Here is a 24,872-nt window from a genome sequence, read left to right on the forward strand (position 1 = left end):
GTTACTTGATGAAGATCCATAGTAATTTTATAAACTACACCTTATGATCTGATCTCTCCACTAACTTTATTTTTACGAACCGCACGTTAAAAGGTAAGTCCTCGTTAGTCCTTAGGTCGAACGAGTTTCAACTTCTGAGGGTTGTTGTTCGTAGGGGTACGACACCTGGTTAACGGAAAAAACATTTTAAACATTTTATTTTAAAAAAATATCACATCACACAGTAGCTTTTTCGTAGTGAATTACATACTTCGTACTATACATATTATTATGTAAAGTTTGTGGAGATCAAATCGTATTTTCATCAATCAAATACATCCTGATGCTTTTGAGTACTTGACCAACAAGACATACTTCTTACTTGGAATATCTTGAATAACTTTCTGATGTTGCAAAATTATTTATCATATAAATGAAGCTTTATAGCAGATAAAATGAAATTATTTCAACCGTTTGGTATATATATTTTATAAATAATATATAAATATGAAACAAATCAATAGATAACACTATACATAAAACAAACAACAAAAAAATTAAAAATCTAACCCTTTTCCCAATCCAGCCCAATGATCTGGTACTTCCAGAAAATACCTGTGCATTGCTTCTATGAATCTTTTTTGGTATTCTTCCGGAGATACGATTGTTGGAAGTTTTCCTTGCCCACCTAAAATTCCGCTTTTCTTCACCATGGTTTCCAATCTCTTGTCCCATGTAAACGTTCTGATATAATCTATAATAATAAAAATATCATATTATAATAATAACTTTAATAATCCCAAGAATCATACATATTTATACAGGAGATTGAAAATATTTGAACAGATTCACGGGAAATACAAGGTCCGGCTAATAAATAACGAGAGACTGCGCCCCTAGAGGGGTGGGGAAAAAACGAGTGGTGCGTTAAGTATCTGGAAATCTTCTCTATTTACGTACCAAAACACGTTTTTGTAACTATTATAGTATTTGTGCAGTAGCGGTTTGAAATTTTTTTCTCGTGCCGAAAATCATGTGATGAAAAACGGGAGCAATGTATCAATTTCAAATTGAAAAAAACCCCGACTGAGTGCTATAAATTATTGCAAGAGGCCTATGGGGACAATTCTCTATTTCGTGGCGCGTTTTTGAGTGGTGTAAGCGCTTCAGTGAGGGCCGAGAGAGCAGGGATGTCCAAATCAAAATACAAGGCAATGTTGATCGTTTTTTTTTTGGCATTCACGATATCGTGATGACTGAATGGGTTCCAGAGGGTCAGACTGTCAACCAGACTTACTATTTGTCAGTTTTGGCAACACTGTGAGAACGAGTTCGTAAGAAACGGCCCGAGTAGTGGAAGAACAACTCGTGGATTTTGCACCAGGACAACACACCTGCCCATAACATGTTATATGTGAAATGGTATTTGGCTGATAAACACACTCCAGTTCTCGAATACGCATCGTACTCGCCAGATTTGGCACCGTGCGATTTTTTTTCCCGAAGATAAAAATCTGCTTTGAAAGTGACTCGATTTGACTTGATGGAAGCGGTAAAGCAAAAAAACGGAAGAGCTCCTGAAGGCCCTCACCAAAGAAGACTTCCAGCACTGCTTCGATCAATGAAAAAAACGTATGGAAAGATGTGTGTGGCGTGGGGAGTATATTGAAGGGGAGCATCCAAATGTAGAATTTTGTAAAATGTAAAAACCCTTTTTTGTAACTAGTCTCGTTATTTAATAGCCGGATCTCGTAAAATAATAAGAAAACAATTTATGAACTTGTGATGCACTGTTTGGAATCTTTGGTGTAGTAATGAATATTACTGGAGTTATATCCCAAAACCAAACCGTTATTATTAAAACCTCAACAGGTGTTTCGATCACCAAAAGGAAGATCATAAAAGAATTTATGAAATAAAAAAAAAAAAGGAACCAGTCAAATTAGAACCCGCGTATACAGAACAGTGAGGTGGTTTTAATTTAAATGAATGTATAATTACATTATGCCTAATATTTGAAGGTAATTATTAATGAAACAAAGAATTCATAGTTTTCCTCTAGTTGTAGGAATCACATGAAGTTCAGTATTTCTGAAATTGTGTTAATCGTGTTATGGATTATTGTAATGAAATGTCTGAATTAACAAGGAAATTCTCCTTTCATTCAAACGAAATTCATAAAAAAGTAGTGCAATCTTGATTTTAACGCGAATGACTCGATTTTGCATTGTAAAACTTGATGCTACCAAGTTTCAGTAATGAAAGTAGACTTGCACAGTAAACGAAGTGTAGCTGGATAATTGTTCTATAGACTGAAAGTGAAGTTGAAAAAGATAACTGAGGGCAAATTTTCTAGAAGGAAAATATTCTTTTGCAAGTTTATAGTGAATATATTTGTACTCTTTAACTATTTCTATTATTTCATTATATGTAGAGATATTTATGTTATTAATAATAATATATATGTTCATATGTATATTCCGAAGTTATCAAGTTTACCATAGTTCTAAAAATCTCCAATTTGGGTTAATTGCAATTCAGAAATATTTTCAATTTTTGAATTGCAATGTGGAGGTTTTCCTCATTGACTGCTATGTGAGGTGTCATCAACGAAAAGATTATTCAACTGGCAGTGTTCAATAAAGCCAATACCATTTAGATAAAGAATGAGTGAAAGGGATCCTAGAACACTGCCCTTGGGGCCACCAGTATTTATATTTTTTACACAGGAAACAATACCACTGATCTTGCTAACTGGTGAATGTTCCATGAGATGTTTTTCCTAGTATTATAATTATGTACTTCCGATCATAGGTCAAGGTGTCTTATATTCTCATGAATATATGTGAAAAGTTTCAAGATGAATATGTTTGCCATAGTAAATATTTTATTATCTTGAAATATTCCTCTACATGACGTTCTGAAATCAAAGTTGAAAATTAACTTCAACATTGCTTTACGAATATTCAGCCAATTTCAGTGACTAATCCCCAGACAGCAATGTTGCAACATACTATGAAATGAAATTTTGCATAGTATACCGTTAGTAGAGATTTGGTATCTAGTTTACTTGTTTGTGATTTTATTAGGTAATATGAATGGTTCAGTTTTCTCAGATGTAAACTCTATGAGTTCTCGCCATGTGAAAAGGGAATCAATCATTGTTCCTAAAAACTTTGTACAGGTTGTTGATCTCAGAGTGTTGCCTTTCTATTTATCATAAATTTAAAATAAGCCATTACATTACTTTTTCCAGGTTTTAAAATTCAAGATTTGACACATTTTTGGACCAATCTTGTTTTCATATAGTGTTTATATTCTTCCCATAAACTCTGCCTCTGATTCTCGATATTACATCAATCAATAAAAATATATTTCATCAGATTTTTATCTCATCCACAAAGTCATAAAAACATATATGAAATAGCCTTCAAAATAATACAAATCAAATATTTTTGGCAAATAACACAAATTAAATACAAGATATTCTAATTTATTTCAATGTTTATTTCTTACCTATAATTCCTAGTACTAATTCCTTATTTTCGGAATCCAGTCCAACAAGTAAAGAATAATCCATTACTGATTGCGTAGAAAGGAACTCAGTATCATTTTGAATGGCAGCTATCAAAACTGACTTGGAATGTGGCAAAATATACAAAGGAGAATCACACGTCACTGAAAATAATCATATTTAACAAAACAATTACTTCATAAAACCTAGCTGAACTAACTCTTCAGCAGATTCTCGTCTAACAAAACGATTTCTCCTTCCTGATTATCTGGTACGACTAGTCTGTTTCGCATTGATCCCTTCAAGTCGAATTTTTGCGAAACTTTCCTGTTGTAGAACAAGTTTTCCATGACCAGTATATTGCTTCTATAAGGAACATTGGAATTGTTTCTGAATACTATTTGGTAGATGCCGACAATTTTACCCAAGAGCGTTGGTTGCTTGGTACTGTGGCATTTGTTCATATAAACAAAATAATTCGAGGCTGACTCTAAGAACAGCTGAACCTCTGATTTGGACATATCCTTCAAAATAAATCTGTCATCTGAAAAATATGGGTAAAAAAATTGAGATTAACAATCAACCACATTTTATAAAACAACAATCAAATAAAACCAAGTAGCTAATACATTTTTTAAATCATCTCAAGACTGTGGAAATATAGGCTGACTTTGTGATGAAATCCGTTTGAACATTTTATATACATTGCAAATTCCTAGATAATATGTGGCATTGATTTCAGAATTAATCATCTCATGTTAACACATTTTCTACCTTTCTGGTTCATGGAACTGACACGAGAGCTTTCCAACAAAAAAAACGGTCCTACTGACCTGAATACAAATTGTCTCGTATGCCAACACAGTCCATGAGACAGATCATTTTTATAGTACTGTACGCCGGATATCTGTTTTAAATTCAGTGATTAGTTTGTCGCAGTAGCAGACAAAACATTTGGTACTTCATGTTCCATTGAACCAAGGCCTGGCTGATTCTTCATTCATTCAGTGTTACATCCTAACGTTTCGCGAGCACGACTGGTTGGCTTCTTCAGAGATTTATTCATCTTGATGATTCACCGATGATACACGATACTCTTTGAAGATGTGAAACTACTTGCCCCCGACCATGGATACCACAGTCGGCTTGTACGGGAAGCCATAGAAATCCATTAACATACGGAGAACTACAACAGAAAAGAGGAGGCGGTAACGCTTCACCGGATCTGAAATCCCATACTCAAAGATGCTAAAGTGACAATGTGCAGTGCAATGTTACTTCTGTTAGAGACGATTAATAAGTCAAGTATTAATACCGTAACCAATAACAACCCGCTAATAGGTACGGCGGGAATAGATACGTCATTATTCTGTTTAAAATCTGTCTGTTTAAAAATCTGTTTCTCCGTTAACCAGCTGTCGCACCTCTACGAACGACAACCCTCAAAAGTCGAAACTTGTGCGAGCTAAGGATTAACGAGGTCTTACCTATTAACGTGTGATTCCTAACACGGGTTGGACGATAGCAAGTGAAGATCGATCGTTCAGACTAGGGCTTGAACCACCGACCAACACGGCAGTCGATTCGAGTGAGTGAACAAAGCACCCACGCCGAACCGCTTGGCTACCGACCGATTATTATATATACTTTATTGTCCAAAGAAAAAATCTTGTTGACAAAGTTAGTGAATAAATATAAAAGAATACATGAATGTCCTATGAATATAAAAATATAGATAAAATATAATGTAAACTAAAGTATAAAAACACTGAATAAAAAACCACAAATAATGGTTGAAACATACATACACATGAAACATGCTAAGTTAAAAATGATCGGTATAGAAGTCATCAAACTGTAATATTGATTGGTATCAATATTCACGAGTCATGAGTCACGAGGTTTAGCTTTGCAGAAGTATCATATAGCTCTCTTCTGTATTACAAATACAGACTCCAGCAAATTAAGGCTACACACACCCCAAAAAGGTATACTGTACCTTAAGTGAGACTCTACCAAAGCGTGATATGGTGTTTTCGCAGTATAAACTCCCAATTCTCTAGCAATAACTCTCACTGCATAACAGCTGGTGGAAATTTTACTTTTCATTTTTCTGATGTGAGCATCAAATTTCAGTCCACCGTCTATATACAGTCCCAGAAATTTAGTACACTCTCTGTTCTCAATGATACCGCTCGCTACAGATAAATTCTGAAGTGAACTTTGAAAGTCATAATATTTGTTTTAGAAATATTACGGGAGAGTAGATTGGAATCACACCAAGACTTGATTTTTTGTATATCATGAGCTATTGTCTCATTGAGTATATCTATACCTTTTGCTATACCACAATATAATGGTGTCATCAGCGAAGAGAGTGAATGTTCCTGATACACTTATGTTCATCAAATCGTTAATATACAACAGGAACAATATGGGTAATAACACTTCGACCAATAGCAACACATCAACAAGCGAGGGGGACTACCTGAGTCCACATAAATACAACTTACGAACTAGAAATCACCAGTCATTGGTGAATCATCAAGATGAAAAAATCTCTGAAGAAACCAGCCACTTGTGCTGGCGAAACGTCAGGATGCAGTTCTCAACTACGTCTTCAAACCCGAATGAAGGTAGTAACACTGAAAATCTCAGCCGCGAAAGCCTCAACCAATTTATCTTCATTCATTACTGGTTATGATTTATGCAGTAAGGTAATCCTAGAATTTCATGAAAAAATAGTTTGAATTTCCACATTATGTAATGGCGCATTTTACAAAAGTTTTCCTCAGAAAATATGATGAATTTGTATTGAGAACATTCTGTATCAATTTGAAAATCATCTGAATTTTGGGCTTAAAATTACTTTACAAAAAAAGATCAATTGATAAAAACTATTCCAAATTCAATGCCCTATCAAATACATTCATTATTTGACAGTTTTTACCATCGAATACCTTATTTCCACTCATACAATAAAATTGTGTACAAAGTCAGTATCACAGTGTACAAAGTGTCAACATAAATACATAACAAGTTCAAAAAAAGAAAAGGGGAAGAGAAGTTCATAATTTTGAATTGAAATAAATATCATTTAAAGGAAAAATTCCTTCAAAGTATAAAAACATATTTCACTCCTGCTACCCCACTAACGTTATAGGTGAAATAGGTTCTATATTATTGAAGCGAGTATCAACAAACTAAAAACCTGTGGTATCATGAAAGATGACTTCACTTAATTATTAAATGAACTCAACTCATTCAACTGTGAAAATCTATTTATTCCGTTAACCAGCTGTCATCCCCCTACGAAGGACAAACCTAAAGGTTAACGAGGTCTTACCTTATACTGTGCGATTCTTGGCACTGCTTTTGAATTTTTTTTTTTCAGAGGTGATTGTGAGAAAACAGCAAGTCTGATGAAGTTCCAACACAAGCTAATTATTCTAAACGAATAACACAAACTAACCTGCAGTTTTGGCAAAGTTAGAGCCAGATTTTCCGCCTCTCGCATTCCACTGTATAGATCTTGATAATGATCGTATGTATCCCTCCTCTCCTATTGGTAGAACGGAAGCGCGAAGAGCCGCGAATTTCTCTGCTAAGTATACCCTGCAAAAGAAGTTGCTATTCGAATCCTGAAACTGCACTTCTATGTGAGCGTTTCTGGCCTTCTTTGCATCGTCATTTTTTTCCACAGGGTTTGGCGATTGTTCAGTACTGTAAAAATATTTGAGTTCTTTGAACTTTTTAATTTTCAGTTTGAATAACATACAATGCAAATCAAAGAGTAATTCAATTTTGGGAAAAATTTTGATTATAATATACTTTATTGTGCATGAAAGTAAAGTACACAATGTCAAGTAAAAAAAGTACGAATAAAAATAATTATTATAATAATTGTATAAGTCTTACACTGTTGAAAAATCATAATAACAATATAGAAAGATAAATAGAATGTGTATAGTATACACAAATTCAATTGGAATGGCATAAAAATTAAATAGTTACCGAACGTCGGTAGTTTCTTTGTATGGCATGAACGGCGTGGTAATTCATACGAGGTCTAATCATTATTTTTATGTGGGAGGTTTTATATGGTATTAACTAATTAATTTATCGGACTCGGTACATTAGTCTTTTATTTAGCTATTCAGATTGACTTCGTATAGACTATAATATCACAAGGAATCCTCAAAGTGTTTTCCAAATTGTGATAGGTTTCTTCTACCAAAAGATTCTTCACTGATTTTTTTAATTCGAAAATGGATACTATTTTCTAGATTTCACCAGGTAAGTGATTATATATTTTACAGCCATTGTGAATAAATGAGTCTTTAGTTAGAGTTGTAGAAGGAAGAGGGAGTCTAATATCGTTATTTTGGCGAGTATTGTAGTAAGTTGAATGAGAGCCAAACCTGTCTATATATCTTTTTTCAACCAATACGGTTTATAAGATATATACTGCTCCTGATTTTCAATAAGTATGTTTCTATCCTTCAATGATAAACTCCCGAAATAACTATCAGAGGTACTGATAACAAATAATATTGTTATGAACGTGAACGATGATTTTGCTTTACATATTGCTAATTTGTGACTAATCATTTTTAGAGCTTTATCAATGCTTTGAAGTTATTCCTCATTACTTTTTTCTGAATAAACTAGGGTTGTGTCATCTGCAAACAGTTTAATTTCTCCACCCAAGCTCAAATCAGAAATTAAATTGATATAAATGAAGAATAAAACAGGTCCGAGAATTGAACCTTGTGGAACGCCACATGTTTGACTTATTATTAAACCTCCTTCATATCCCATACATACATACTGCATTCTTTTATTTAAATAATTATTGAACCACATATGAGTTGAGCCTCTGAACCTGTAGATAGATCCAGCAATATTAGTCAACACAGAAAATTTAGTTCTAATACTGATACTTCAATGAGTGGTTTTGCATTTGTTGATATTGTTCAAGACATGAATTTCTGTAGTAATTTATTGAAGAATGATGTCTCCTAAAAGTACTACTATTCAATCAATAACTTTTTTTTCAATGTATTAATGATGGCTTCAACTGATGTTAAGATTTTTGCCTCCATAAACAAGTAGATACATACCCTACATCCACAGATGTACTTGTTGCAGGTTGTCCAAACAAGTCAGACTTCGATTCCTTGTTTCTCAAGAATCCCAGTAAACTCGAAGATTTGTCATCGTCATTTTTTTCTTTATCCGTACTGTTGCTTCGTCTCTTGGTTATAGGACTCGGGGCCTGATCAGTTTGAGTTTTTTTATTAGTCAATTCATCAAATGCCTTCTTATAGTCATTCGAACAGAGAGTATAGGCAACTACCGAACTCGGTTCGCTTTCTAATACGACTATAGGAATGGTTGATTCAGGAAGCAAGTAGTGTTCTTGATTGCTGAACGGACACTGAAAATTTCGAAGGTTCAATAGCATATTCTTTTCTGGTATCATTAAGTGATCTTACGCTGATCGAATATGTGTTTGTTGATGGCGTGAGTAAATGGGACAAAATATTCTTCACCTTATTTTTATCACTTTCTTTTTTTCCGTCTGTGGAATCATCGCTTTGAGAAATTATGGTACCATCAGATTGGGACCTGTGATGACTCTTAGGTGATGACGGGGCCAATGATTCGGCTGAAACTCAATATTTCAGCAGTGATATTATAAACTCAGTTATACTCACTATCACTGTTATCCAAGCTTTTGATTCTCTTTGTTATTGCATTACTAGATTCTTTTTCTTCCAAGCTGCTTGTCAGACCACAATCTAGAGATTCTTGTAGAACTTCATCGGTACTATTACTGTCAGAATCTATAGGAGGAAGTTTTTCTCTCTTTTTATCCCCATCTTTCTTACGTGTATATTCACTCAACTGTACATTCCAAGAATCTACACTTTCAACAATGGATCTCTTTATCCTTGTGAGAGCATCTCCTATTTTATAATAAGCTACATGAAGTTCTGAAAAAATAAAAAAAGTCAAATCAGTCTGATGGGACTTTTGTGGCAGATGTTAGTCAAGATTGACTAGAAAGCAGCGTTAAATAATAAATATTCTTGTTTTATTTCTAAACTAATTTCATTTTACCTTTCTCGTCAAATTCCTTATTTTCTATGGTTGGTGAAGTGAGCTTCAACTGAACTTCTTCCACTTTCTGCTTGAACTGCACATGTTCTCTAGTCAATGCCAGTTTCATGTTGCTGACGGCATCCGTTTCTTCTCCGGGCAGCACCATCAATTTGTCCAATATTAATGAGAATATCTCATGCCCTTTTTGAGCCATGATACGAATTTCGTCTATAAGCTGAGTTTGAAGGTTATTCACATCATATTTAACCTCAATCAGAGATGGCGGCAACGAGATTTCCCAAATACTAATGGGAGAAAATCTGAAAAATATGGTAACGACAAATTTATTCAACTAACTAGTGTTCGTTTCTAATTTTCAAAGTTACTCACTTGAATGATGCCACATAGTTCTTGTATCCAAAATATTGATAGTGTTCGTGGTGCAAGCTGTGGTCGCAGGCTGACTGCCCCCTCCTACTGAACATATCCCCATGGAACTTTAGTTCTAGATATTTTGCGAAAGAGTATGACCAACTATCAGCAGATAATGGAACGACAGGAGAAACTCTTTGGCACTTGGTGCACCAAGACCACATGACGATGTGCTCTTCGGAAAATTCGTTTTCAAAGTAGTTCAGACATATACTAACACAGCCGGTGTTGTGTACGAACCGTCTTATATGCCTAACCATTGGGGTGTCGCACAATTTAGAAGGGCATGTGTATGTAGAGCGAAAACAGTATCGCTCTAAGAAGCAACCTAGGGGTATGTCATTTCGACCATAAAAATCCATATATACTACCCTGCAAGAAAAGAAACCATCGATATTGATGCTGGTAAATTTGAATTTACATTTTCAGGATTGAAATAGTTCATTTCATTTGTAGGTTTTAATATGCGATGAATCACCACTTATTTTAAAAATCTAGCTCAATCTAAGTATTTTTAGGCTCTAAGATGAGTTCAGTGATAGAGAAAAGGAAACATAGAGTTTACAACTCTCTAGCCTACCACGTATACGTGTTTGTTGTAGTTTTCAACTGGCATTTTTATCTAGCACACATTTTTTCTCACTGCTAGAATATTTTATTTCACATGCACTTATTATGTTTTAGGTAATTTGCATCTGAAATCTATAAAGTTTTTTCACCTACACATTAATACAGAATGTAGGATTTAATCTGTATAATCTAGTATAATTCTCAACTATATTGTTTTTGAGTTTTAGCCACTGAATTAAACTGAAAACTAGGAGCAAAAACTTTTATCTAGAGGTCAGCCATACACGTTCAATGTGCTGTACAATATTGTATATTTTCACTATTGTATAATGTATAATTGTATTGTATATTCTTACAAAATTGAGATTTTATGGGATGTCTTCAACCAGTTTTTCTATAAGTACTATTACGATTTGCCACTTACCAAGGGTTGACACAAAATGCTGGAGCATTGTTGGATTCAGAACTATAACTACAAAATAGTACTGCTAATCTTTGGTGATTATGCGGATCTAGCGCATCTTTGACAATAACATCAGGCTCTGCCTTCTCAACACTTTTTGATTCGATTTTCAGACAAATGTTCTCTTTCTTCTCATACCTGCCGCCACAAGCCCTGAAGTTAGCAAGCATATTTTGAATATTTGGATTGTCCACGCTAGAAGTTATTTGGGCAAGCAAAAACGGATGAGGAGGTTTGACCTAAAATTAAATAAGAAATAGAGAAGTTCAAAAATTCCAAGAACTAACTACTTACCATATTATTAGATTCGTTGTGTTTACAAGCAAAACTTTCCAACTCTTTCCTTTTGTTTTTTCTGCCATTCTCAAACTGTTCACTGGAATATATATCTCTTGGAAAAAACATTCTTAGTTTACACTTCTTTCCTTGTTCTGTCTCTAAATAAGGAACTGGGAAAACTATGTAAGGAGATATGCACAGTATAATATCATCTAAATGCTTCCTGAAATTGTTAGAAAATGGTAACAGAGCCACAGTGAAAGTTTCAGAATTTGCTGCATTTTTTTCAGAATGTAAATCAGTGTCATATGAATGTAAGGGATCTGTGAAATCTTCAATAGCTTCTGCTGTGATTTTCTTGCCCCCATTAGACTGTTCATCCCTCGATATTCTTTTTGGGATAACTTTCTCCACTTTTTCATTTGTATCAACTGGAATGGGAACAGTTTCTTGGAACTCAGTGAATGCAACTTTCGGTTCTGGACATTCTGGAGAGTTTTCCCTGCTTTCTTCGAAGAACTCAAACTTGGTATTGGGAGGCATGGCAAACTCGTCCATCAAAAATGATTTCTCCAGCCTCCAGTTGTACGCCGTGAATAATAATAATGAAGATACTTTTTTCAATTGGGCTAGTTCAGGCTTTGATGCTCCCCTTAGCAGCACTGTACCACCTAAATGTGGTAACAGGAGGCCTTCAAAAAACATCAGAGTTTTCAACCCACCTGAAAAGAAAGTGTGATTATAGTTGTTTGTTTTTTAAAATCCTATCTTAGCGAATATATGAATGATAAACGAGAAAATGACAGCAAATATATTAAATTAGAGATATGGAGTTGAGGAGATAATGGTAATTGAATAAAAAAAGTCAGTGAGCTGATTTGAATAGACAAGCCTAATATACAACAGGATATAACTTATTGAGATCATAATAGATTTAGTTTTTACATAAATACTAAAATATAATTGTGAATATACTGACCCGTTACTCAATAAAAATTAATAACACTATCTATGAAAATAACTATACAATTTCCACAATATACACAACAGGAAAAAACCTTGAGAGAAATGAATCGCCTGAAAAACAGGTTTTCACAAACACTAAAGTTCTTATAGATTTTCATCAAGTATCAGGCAACTCCTTCAGATATTGGAAAACAGATATTGGACAATGAATTCTGAATATTCATTATCGTCTGCCAAAGTCATTTACATTTAGTAATTGATATGAGTTAAATTGATGGGATTTTAAAATCCTTTGTACGCTTGTTTGAAGCCATAACAATCGTCCAATATTTGTGAAAAATGAAAATTTCTATGTTTTTTACACCTTTTATTTATAACTCACGTTACTGCAGTTTCGTCCTATATGGACATTCTCAAACTATATAACTGTATTAGTTTGAGAATGTCCATATAGGACGAAACTGCAGTAACGTTAGTTACAAATAAAAGTGGTAAAAACATAGAAATTTTCATTTTTTCATTATGATCTCCTACCACGTAGTAACGGCTATATCCATCAATTTATCGTCCAATATTTACCATAGGATCAATACTGACCTGGTCTAAAACACCAAAATCTATAGCTTCGTTTCCCACTTTATCATTTGCTGAGCGTTCATTATTTATTCTTCACCGTTTCTGTCTCAATGAGTTCAACTATGAACTGTAATGGTCAACACGCTTATCTGGATTTTGGCCAATTGTTCTGTAATATTAGCGCTCCTACCGTTTTCATGATAAATTTAAAAAACATAAGCAAAGATAATCACAGTCAAAATGTTGATAAATGGGATATTTCATTGGGCCACCGGGTATACAAACAGAAATAGTGACCATACATGAAAATGTTCCTTCTATTTCAGTGAACTTTAGTGAAATGGAATAATTTAATGAACAAGTGAAAATCAGCCCACCCGCAAGAGCAACCCTCAGAAGTTTTCCAGAGATTTGTGAGAGCCAAGGGAAGGCAAGGAAAATGCCATCCCGAGCACAAAAGTAGTGAACTTTGAATAATGTTTTCACGTTCATCACAAAAAAAAGAACGAGTATGTGTAGATTTCATGAACTAAAAGCTTCGTAATGCTATTTCAAGAAAAGAAATTATTCTCATTTGGAATATTTTGTGCAGACCATAGGTCTACATTAGAATCCATTTGTTATAAGATGATTGCATGCAAACACAATATATAAACAATATAGACTCTGTTTAAGAAAATAATTTTAATCGATTAACAATCTATAAAATTCTATATTTTAATTTATGACTCTGTTGTTTTTGAAGTTCATTATACAGCTTACGCTGACAACATTTCTATAATCATCTCAGCACCAGATGACGAAATATTGAAAGACAAATGTGCTTCTGCAGTTGAACAAATATCAGATTTTTTCAATTTCAGTTTCAGTGCTGATAATGCGACATACTCAAAATCGAATAAAAGTATTTAATTCCTGGGTATTCTTCTTGACGAAAACTTGAACTGGAATGCTCATTGCCAACATCTAATTTCTAAGCTTAACTCAATAAAATTTCTATTTATGAATTTCCGGACAGTTTTAACTACTACTCAACTAATGAGCCTTTATTATGATCAAGTTGATTCAAGACTGAGGTATGGTGTCTGTCTCTGGGGTGGGTCATCCATGACTCATAATGTATTCATTGATCAAAAACGCATTATACTGTCTATTGCAAATGTCTCAAGGAGAGAATCTTGCAGACAAATTTTCAAAAATTATCACATCTTGACACTTATATCAGTTTATATATTTGAAATATGCATTTACATATTCAAAAACAAATCACATTTCAAAATGAATAAAAATGTTCATCACCATGACACTAGCAGATGTAATCTGCTGAATGATCAAATTGATCACGTTCACCCATCAGTTTTCAAATTAGCGTATCCACATTGTCACAAGTAAACACATTTCAGGTACTTAATTAAGTTAAGGACCTCTATTATTACCTACAGTAGATATATAAGGGCTAACATTATGATTAATTTTCAGTTTATTGTAATTGTTTGAAAATGTCCTTATAGAACGAATCTGTGGTAGCTGTGGTAGTTGTGGTAAAAAAACATAGAAAGTTTTATTTCTCATTTTTCACCAAATATGATACTACAATAATAAATAAAATCTTGACAAGATTTCATTCCGATATCACCAAAAATACTGTTTCAAATAAAGTTGCAAAGAAGTATCATCATCAGTTCAAATTACCGTTTCGAAAAAACATCTAAACTCCAAAAATTTAACAAAATCTAAAGCAATTGTTGTCAATTCGCCATATTGTTTTGAAACTCTTCTGAAAATTCATATTGGTGGTGAAATAAAAATTTCACCAACCTTTTTCAATATCGAAACTCTTCAGATAAAACCTCTTGCAAGTCCCCAATTTCGGCCGGCCTATATGAGCGTCAACGGCAGAAACTAAATCCGCCTGAGTACATCTCGACAACCTTTCCAGAACGCTCTGCTTAACGTTATGGACGAGGGTGATATTGTGCAGCCTCAACATGTCTTGAGCTAATCTGGAAACATTTTTTTGGACTAGCACCACGTTTGGTTGGAGCGCAACTATTCTGGCAGCAACGTGTCTCAAATATTCGTGTTCCTGAAACAAAAAATTGAATAAATCATTAATTAGAAAACACTCAAAAATGTTTTATAACAAGAAATTTTCTTAAAAGAATGTTTATTTATTTATTTATTTTTTTTATAAACGGGTTACCCCAATGCAGTTAAGAAATAACATATATGTTGCGACGTTTAACTTATGCACTATATCACATTGAAATCACATCAGAATACAAACATATAATAATATCTGAAATATATAAATATAAAATAATAATAAAATTTAAATTTTTACAACATTATCACTAATCATAAAATCATAAATAGAAATCAATTGAACAACAATCTAGCTATTTGTTTTTTGAAAATCTTTGGATTTTCGCAGAAGAAATCAACACTATGACAATATGTATTTCCCAATCTTAACATATTTGAGATGGGTGTATAAAAACCATAGTTAGTTAAGTGATGTGGTACAACAAATAAGTTTTTTTGTCTGGTTTGTCTATTTGGAACATTGAATGGTATAATAGAGAGAACTTCCGGACAATCGATTATGCCAGAGATTATTTTGAAGAGATAAACCAACGATATCATAATCCTGCGATCACTTAGACTAGGTAGACTCATCAAGTTCATTACTTCATTGTAGTTATATTCACCAACAACTAGACCTAGTTTGTATGCTATGATTTTCAGTTATTTTCTTTGTACATTTTCTATTTGATGGATATACTTGTCATAGTATGGATTCCAAATTATGGTATTGTATTCAACAATGGATCTGACTAGAGAGCAGTATAAAACTTTTATAGTAGAAGGGGAAAAATTTGTTGATTACCTCGCAATAAAACCAAGCATTTTGAGCGCTCTTTGGGAGACATTGTTCACATGGTTATTAAAACAAAGCTTGTTGTCTAATAATATTCCCAAATCTTTACATTCTTGTTTTTATCTAACATATTATCTTCTAATTGATAATCAAATCGAATTGCTGATTGTGATCTACTAAACACCATTGAGAAACATTTCTTATTATTAAGGTGAAGACAATTTGCATAACACCATTCTGCTATATTATTGAGATCTATTTGGAGAAGATTAGCATCATACATATTTTCCACTACTCTGAATATCTTCAGATCATCAGCGAAAAGGAGAAAATCAGAATACTGAATTTTAGTCTTAATGTCATTGATGAAAAGGCAAAACAGCAAGGGACCACAATGGGATCCCTGAGGTACTCCTGATTTTACTGCATAAGGTTCAGAAATTATACCATTCAACCTCACTGATTGAAAACGACCTATCAAATAACTGCTTATCCAATCCAACATCCTACCACCTAACCCAATGGCATATAGTTTTTTAATCAATAAATTATGAGAGACCCGATCGAAGGCTTTAGAAAAGTCTGTATAGATAACATCAACCTGTGCGGATCTCTCAAGTGTTTTTGTTATGTAGTGCTGGTAATAAATTTGGTTGGATACTGTAGATCTACCATTTGTGAACCCAAGCTGCTCTGGTATAATTAATGATCTACAAATACTAGTAAACACTTTGCTGACTTGTTGAAGTAATAAAACCTTAGTTCGGACTATGTTTTGACTTTTTCGTTTGCGAATTTGAGTAGCTTAAAATTTAACTCAAATATTACCTACTTGCATCAGCACAGGCTCTAAAGACATTAGTCTTCCTTCGGTTCTTTGATAAACAATCGAACATTGTAGCAACAATATCCTTGGATTCTCTATATCTGTCGACATGGCTTTATGAGCTACATTTTTACTGCAGACTATACCCCCAATTAAAACGGTGTCAGTTCTCGGACCACCGGATATTATTTTGAACTGAACGTAATGCCTTATGTCGAGGTCAACAGCGTCATGATTTTTATCTGAAAAAATAATACCTGAATTGAACACACAAATATTTTCTGTAAAACGTTATTACCTGGTCTAATAATTGCTATTATTTCATGAATTAGCGGTATGATTTCTTCAACCCAAGAACTTGGCAAACCCTTCAAAGATAACAACTGTCTCAGAAAACTTAGTTCATGCTGTTCGAATGTTTCAGTTAGTAAACTGTAAGCCAGTTTTTCACGATTTTCTTCTCTCAAATTTGAGGCATTGAACCAACCTAACAAAAAAAACTTATAAATTACAGGTGAAAACATACCCAACGAATGAAAAAACAGCAAAATTCATTCTCAAGTTTGTTGATTAGGTCAAAGATTTAATAGAAAAAGCACTGAATATTTGAAGTTGAATATTGGAGTGAAAAAAAAATCATGAACCACCCCCGGAAACATAGATTTAGTTTTTACTCAATGAAAGAATTATTCATTTACTCACTTACCAGATTCTGGAGCAACTTCCAGCTGTTCTGAAGGCCTCACGATATTAGTTTCTTCGTTATCTTGCTGTTCGTATTCACTAACATCAGGTGACTTGAAGTCAATATCCGGAGGCCTCGATAAATATACAGTGTTGGCTTCTAAGTTGAGATCCAACATGTACGAAGAAGAAGAAGTGATATTTCCTTGTGTCATATTCATAGGAGACATCTGTTCATTATCGGAGTCTACAAGATTTTTCAAGTCAATTCATTAGTAAAGATACAGAAGAAATAATATTATATTTGAACCTAAAATTCTTCGAGGATCAGTACCAAGACCTTATCTCTTTGGATTTGGTTAACAATTAGAACACGTTGACAATTATCATATAACTATGATGCACTGTTTGGAACCTTTGGTGTAGTAATGAATATTACTGGAGTTTTTTCCCAACACCAAATCGCTATTTTTAACACCTCGACATGTGTTTCGATCACCAAGTGATCATCTTCAAAGAGGAAGATTAAAACTCAGAATATAACAATATATTGAAGGGGTTATATTTTTAGGAGTGATTCATTTTTTTGGGAAAGAAAGTTTTTGGCTTTCTACTACTCCATCTTTGGAAGATTCTCTCATCCCTTTTTTTTGTATCAGATGGAGTAGTAGAAAGCCAAAAACTTTCTTTCCCAAAAAAAATAACAATATATATATTTAATCTTCCTCTTTGAAGATGATCACTTGGTGATCGAAACACGTGTCGAGGTGTTAAAAATAACGATTTGGTGTTGGGATAAAAATCCAATAATAATCATATAACTATATTAACAGATGGTGCCACATTAGAAGATGTACCAACAAGGGCCAAAGAGAGTATTGACGGATTTATGTAATGGCGTAAATGCTTATTATTGAATACTTCTTATTTCTGAATCTATATTAATCAAAAAGAAAAAACGTCCTAGAGGATGCTGATCAAATTGACGAAATAATGATGTCACATGACATAACATTTCTAGGTAACTTACTAGATATGTTTGAAAATGTTTAAAATATGTTTTTTCCGTTAACCAGCTATCGTACCCCTACCAACGACAACCCTCAGAAGTCGAAACTTGTGCGAGCTAAGGACTAACGGGGTCTTACTTCTTAACGTGTGATTTCTAACATCGGTTGGATGATAGCAAGTAAAAATCGAGCGTTCAGCCTGCGGCTTGAACCATCGACTCACACATCGGCCGATTGACTGAGTGCATTAGAAAATTTATATTGATGGTGTTTGCAAGAAACTCAATTCAACATTTTTTGCAATGAAACAAATGGAATACTGTGTAGATACACAAAATCTCATAAATTTCCACCCGATTCGGAAATAATGAATGAAGGTTCAAATAAAAAAAAATATATTTTCACATCTACATTTAAGAAGACGTGAAATTATGAGTAAATATTTCACTTAATGAGTAATTCTAAACGATGTGTAACAATTGAATTGATTGTTTCCTTCCTTTCCTTGTATAAAAATGGATAAGTAGAAAGCCAAAACCTTAGCTTACAGAAAAAACTTTTTAATAAAAGTTGTAGCACTACAAAAAGATGAAAGATGTTACTTTCAAAATCAATTTTTTTTAAAGGTGATATCAATTTCATGACTTCAATATGAGTTCATCAAAAGTTGAATTTTTCTACAGATTTTTTTGTTTGGGATTGAGGAACACTCTAATGACCTCACAATGTAAGCCCAAATAACAAATACGCACAATCTTCTGAAACAATTCCAGTAATAAGTAATAAGTCAAATATTATTATTCAAACACACCTGTAGTACTTGATTCCTGAGGTATTTGTTGAACCCAATGTGGTTCCTCATGGAATGGAACATCAAAATTTAAGTTAGACCTAGGTAACTCAGGCGAAGAAGCAACTCCTTTGCTATAAAAAGAGTAGCCATCGACAAAAGTCTGCGGGTCCGAAAAACTCTCAATGAAACCACCTTCTAGAAGAGCCTGACATATTGCTGAAGCTTGAATCCTGAAATATCAGTGATACTGAGTTACTAAATTGTTTTCTTTTTTTTCTTCTTCTATTTGTATGGTCGCTGCTTTCTTAGTTATTACATAACATAATAGAAGCTTTGTCGGGGGGGGTACAGTTTGACAATACCGCACCCTATATGTAGCATTACTCATTTTCTGCTGTTAATTCCTCAAAGTTTTCGTGTTTGCAAGTATATAACAATTTATTGCTTATTGGTTTCTTTGCTAGCACTCTTTTTTTGTGCAAAAGGCAGGACTTAGGAAAGGAAAAACAGTCCAAAAAAGGGAGGGAGTTGAGGGTGGGAGACAGAAGAAGATATCGCCTCCCTTCTACAATTTGAATTTGTTAAATTTCATAAAATATATTATTGTTTCTATGACTGATAAGTTTAAATTTCTGAGTATTATAAACATATCTAAAGGAGATGTAATGCCTGAAAGAGAGAGAGATATGTACTTTATTGTCCAAGAAATCAAGTTCTTACTGACGAAGCATGTTAGAAAAAAAATTGTTAAAGAGTGCTTTTTTAAAATATACAAAATATTTACAAAAGTAGAACAATCCTATACTAATCAGTTAAAATATAATCATATGTCAAATATAGATAAAATGAGTGAGTATTACGAAAAATAACATAAAAATTAATTAAAATAGCAGATAAAATATAAATAATACATACTGAGAATAAAATAATATCTAAATTTTATTTATTTATTTCATTTATTTAATTGTTTACAAACTCTACAGATCAGGGCCCAGTTACAGAGTAGGAAAGGTATATATAACAAATAGATTTGTACATATAACAAAATGACAAAAAAGTTATAAAAAAAATATTCAACAAGAATTATACAATTTCATACAACCTACATAAAACATACAATTTCAAAAACTAGTAAGATTTTGGAAGAAGATATCACAGTCATTTTGAACATTATTATAGGCATTGCACATATCATTTAATGGGGCCATTTTGATAATAATTTGTTCTTGCCGATTCAATATAAAATGTGCGAAACGATTTACTTTCATAAGCAGGTACATTGAAATTGATTTTTGATAGAAGACAAGGATCATTCACTTTACCATGTATCATCTTGTACAAGTATATTAAGTATGCACTCTTCTTTTCTCGAGGGTTTGTATGTTGCACTTTTCAAGTAGCACTTCTTTGGAAATATCAAGGTTATAGCAGAGTTTCACTGTAAAATTCCTCGAGATTATAGAATGCTTTTCTGATTAGAGCTTCTTTCATTATTTTTCTGAATTTGTAATACATATTCTCATTTCTAATTTCATAGGGTAAGTAATTATATATTTTTTGCTTTCATTAATCAGAGTCGTTTGTCAAAGTAGATTTGTGAATAGGGAGAGGTATTTTATTTTCCGATATTACTTATAATTTTTTCATACATATCGTTTCCAGGAAGAACGCTAAGAAAATATGGTTGATAGTTTCAATTCCTCCATATTCACAGTAAGAGCTAGATGTAATCCCCATACCATAAAAATGCGAAGATGGTTATATTACCTGTTTTTAGCTTTCTGCTGAAAAATTAACCAATCAACCAATTCGGACCCAAGGAAACACTGGGTGTAAGTTTTCAGCCGATATCTATGAGTTTCAAATGGAACACCTGTAGAAGGTTTGCATAATTCTTCGAAAAGACTCCTGAGAGATGACGAATTTTGTAGGGCCCTACATTTTTCTTCGGATGACAAATATGTAACATTTGCCCTGAAAATAAAATATAAATTTATAAAATATATCACGCTGGGCATATATTTTCCATGCTATGAAATATAAAATGGTTTTTCCAATAGTTTATGTATTTTTATTGTCGACTCATAAGAATCTGAAGTCAATTTTTTTTAAAAATGTCAAACAATTGATTTTTTTCATAGGTTTTCTTTTTGCAGTAAAAACTTCTTTCAATACCAAAGATTACAATACTTTTAAATCACCAGAAACTTTATTATTGCTTACTTCCTATGATATCTCACAATAATGTCACTAAAATTTTTGTTAGCTATAAGTGACGGTCTGGAAAAAAATTCTTCATAGATTTTATGAATAGAACAGTTTTTCATATGTTCTATTTGCTGATGATTTATCCGAACATGTGACTTATTTTCTTTTGAAAATTTTGATAACGACATCATTTAACAGCCACTGGACACTTGCAACAGTATGCAATAAAATTAATAACTAAATCTGAAGTGAAAATATTCATCAATCAAGTTCTTCACCAGATGAGACAGAATCCATTGATATTTATATAGAGTGATTTTTTTCAAGAAGTGTTGCCTAAATCAGTATTAACAATCTATTCTATTCAGTATTAACAGTCTGAAATGAAATTTTCAAGAACAGTGTTGGATGAATAAGTAAGGTTTGGCCCACAAAACAGTATTGACTGATTCATAATCAAACATTTCTTTTACTTCATCTTTTACATTGCCACAATGTAAATTAAAAGGAGCGTTCATACACGCCATTTTTACATTTACTTCAAAGACAGTTCTCTGGGTGAGCAGGTTTTCTTTAAAGTATTGCTTGAAGTAAAAAAATGTGCATGTGTTAATGGGCAATGTCATCGATTTCATTTAGAATTCAACCCAGTTTTTTGTTGTTATTGGCATTCTGCTATTATCTGTGAAGTGTATGATATAGAATAGGAATAGAAACTTTTGTTTGCAATTTTATGTAGTACAGATTAAGGAGTAAACAATAAATGGATATTAAAATGCTATTTGGGTTCTTGTAGATATATATGATGATACACATTTACTGCACTCACTGGCCACGACTCAGTCCGGCAGCTGTAGGTGGTACCAATATATAAATAACTCAACTTCTTTCTTGAATCAAAATACATTAAATATATATCTACAGAGTATAACAGCTTTGTTTGAATAACATAGTTTGACAGATTTTAATCCGTATTATTGAAGTTGAAGAGAGAAAAAGTTTAGTGTATGAATCAGTCACATGTATCTGCAAAAAACTAAATGAAACTCTTTACAAGAAATGGTTTTTGGTCAAAATAACTGACACTTCGATAATAGGAAGTTTTCAGCAAGATCCCAAAGGGGTCAAGAAACAAGTCTCTCAAAGTAAAATTAAGTATTTTCAATTTACGGAATTTGAATAAGTATTAAAAAAATGTTTAATGAGATATGAATATCTTATCAATTTTTTGACTTTTGAAGGATATTTCCAAAAGTAGATCTGATATCACTTCAGATTTAATATCAGGGCAGAAAAAGATGAGATTTTTTAATTAATTTACCCTCCAGATGCAAACTTTTCTTCTTGGTAACCAACTGAAATTTTTCTCTTCAATGTGTTCTCTTCCGATGTATTGGAATTTGAAATACTCAGAGTGTTATCATCCATAAGGTTAGGAGAATCATCTTTACCGAATTTTGACTGCAAATTTTCTTGCAGAACTCTTAAATCTGCAGACAAATCTGTGGTAAAATCCGATGACTGCAAGTAGGATAAAACAACTTTGCAACAGTAAGTACAGACCCTCAAATCACCTGCAATTAAACATTATATTTCAATATCATTTCTTTTTAATACTCAACAATGGGTAAAGTATTTCTGGAAGTATGAAAACATCAAATTAACTTCCATTGCAACTGGAATAGAATTCTAATTTTTTTTATGTATATAGAAATCGAAGATGCACATGAACACATAAGCTTGGTTTTGTCGAGAATGACGTTATTTCAGATTAGCTAGCAATTCTCTTCATTTTTCTGACTAGTGCCAAAAATTATTTGCTCTCAATGTTATTTGATGTGGATTAAACAGTTCGTTAAAAGTAAAACTTTTTGGATTACAATTTTTGTTGTTACTTGCAATAGTTTTCAAATAATGAAACTCATTCATAATTGTTGAAGGGCAAGGTCCAAGATTAGGTTAAACTTTATGTTACCTATTGTACAAATGCATAAATCCTAATAAGGATTGGTAACAGAACATTGCCATTATTTCTTAACAGGTGAACTTCACAAATTTTATGTTTGAGGCAAATTACACCACCATAATGGTTAATTTTTCAAAATGAAAACTGGGTACACCATTGAAAGCACAACACACCTTTAAAACACATAACTTATTAGGTGGTTGATATGTGGATTCTATTTTAATCATAAAAGTTTAGTCTTTGATTTTATTTTACAAACTGATATATTTTTGAAAAAGTGAAACGACAAACAAATCAAATGGATAAAACCAAAGATCAGAATCATCAAGGAAGAGTTCAATCTACTCATGTCACAATGACAGTAAGTAAATACATTCATAGACTTATTTGATTTAATCCCAGCCATAGGAATCTAGTTTGAATCGAAAGGGTTATATTTTTGGGAGAGATTAGTTATTTGGGAAAGAAAGGTGGGAAACTTCCGAAGGAAGGAAGAAAGCAATTAAGTTCAAAATAAACATTTTACAAAGTTATGTAGACCTTTAGATACAAACTAAAAGAAAATGCCCTCACAAATACACCAAATACTCGTTTGAAGTAGCATACTCCAGAACAAAATTGAGGTGTATCCTAATTTTTCTTTTTAAAACAAAGATGACAATCGTGGGAATATTCCAAATTGACCCCTTGTACAATGAAACCAACCTGTACAGCCAAATATCTTTCCAGGTATTTGCTCACTGCAGCATTGAGAACAAAATATCTGGCCACAAACTCTGCAGTGGTGTCTCCTACGGAATGTTGTGAATTTTTCAGAGCATTCGTAACACTCTTTACTGACTGAATCTGGCATCCAGTACTGTTTCAATTCGGTGTCTCCATAGTCTTGTAGATTCTGAAAAGACATTCATTATACTTGTAATAATCTTCGAAAAAGTGTAGCAACTAACACTACTCTTCAGAGCTAATAGATTGCTTATTCTTTTTACTACGTTTGGTAAACTTCGGCCTTCATTTACGTCAACTGCAAAGACATTAGAAACAGCATCATTGTCTATATTTTTTGCTTCTACTGTCGAGTCAACTGCCCAGTTGGGGAGAGATTCTGGGACAAGGATTTCCTTATTTTCATTCACATTTTCTTCTGGAATGTTTTTTTTCTTAAAAAAACTGGATAAAAATTGCCCAACGCTCTGAGGTTTTGGGTCTTCGGCCTGCAGAGGTGCAAATTCCGTGAGTTTTGTTGCGGACTGCAGGTTTTTACTCATTATCAATAAAGATAAATAAGATCTATTTCCAAATATTCCTCTTCATATAATTTTATTTTTTCATTATACGGTAAAATCGACTGCTAGAACCAAGAAGTAATTTGTTAACATTAAAGGAATAGGTAATTCAATTTTTTGTTTGAAAACATGAAAATAAACACCTTCTTTCCTTTGTAAATCTGTCTGTCATAATCGACATGATTTGACAGTTCTCCGGTTGTGATCTGCCAGAACTGTTAAGCCAGTTTCACATTTCAACAGAACTTCATTCGATCGGACGGATATTACGGATATGTTACAGAAGTATCAAAAATGTAGCCTCTGGTGGTCCTAAATTCGCTATAACAAA

The 24,872-nt window shown here is 33.0% G+C and overlaps 1 protein-coding gene across 2 annotated transcripts; it reads right to left on the minus strand.

Annotated features, from left to right (window-relative positions):
- Positions 1–452: 452 nt before the first annotated feature.
- On the minus strand, positions 453–24,714 carry fab1 (1-phosphatidylinositol 3-phosphate 5-kinase fab1). Of its 2 annotated transcripts, none has more exons than XM_023159122.2 (20): positions 24,206–24,714; positions 23,961–24,150; positions 22,611–22,863; positions 20,849–21,055; positions 19,100–19,311; positions 17,301–17,525; positions 16,893–17,081; positions 16,601–16,836; positions 14,706–14,973; positions 11,361–12,067; positions 11,028–11,305; positions 9,992–10,405; positions 9,620–9,921; positions 9,220–9,492; positions 8,992–9,164; positions 8,617–8,933; positions 6,966–7,216; positions 3,714–4,037; positions 3,496–3,657; positions 453–733 (listed from the first exon to the last, which is right to left on the minus strand). In XM_023159122.2, the coding sequence occupies exons 1-20, from the start codon at positions 24,521–24,523 to the stop codon at positions 537–539; spliced, it is 5,496 nt and encodes a 1,831-aa protein (XP_023014890.2). In that variant the 5' UTR covers positions 24,524–24,714; the 3' UTR covers positions 453–536. The 2 variants fall into 2 exon arrangements, with proteins under 2 accessions (XP_023014890.2, XP_023014888.2); XM_023159120.2 differs by having other exon boundaries at positions 9,214–9,492.
- Between the last annotated feature and the right edge of the window lie 158 nt (positions 24,715–24,872).

Source organism: Leptinotarsa decemlineata, unplaced genomic scaffold (assembly GCF_025532065.1).
Source record: "Leptinotarsa decemlineata unplaced genomic scaffold, Ldec_3_MD MMD2_tig00002082_RagTag_RagTag, whole genome shotgun sequence".
Classification (NCBI taxonomy): Eukaryota; Metazoa; Arthropoda; class Insecta; order Coleoptera; family Chrysomelidae; genus Leptinotarsa; species Leptinotarsa decemlineata.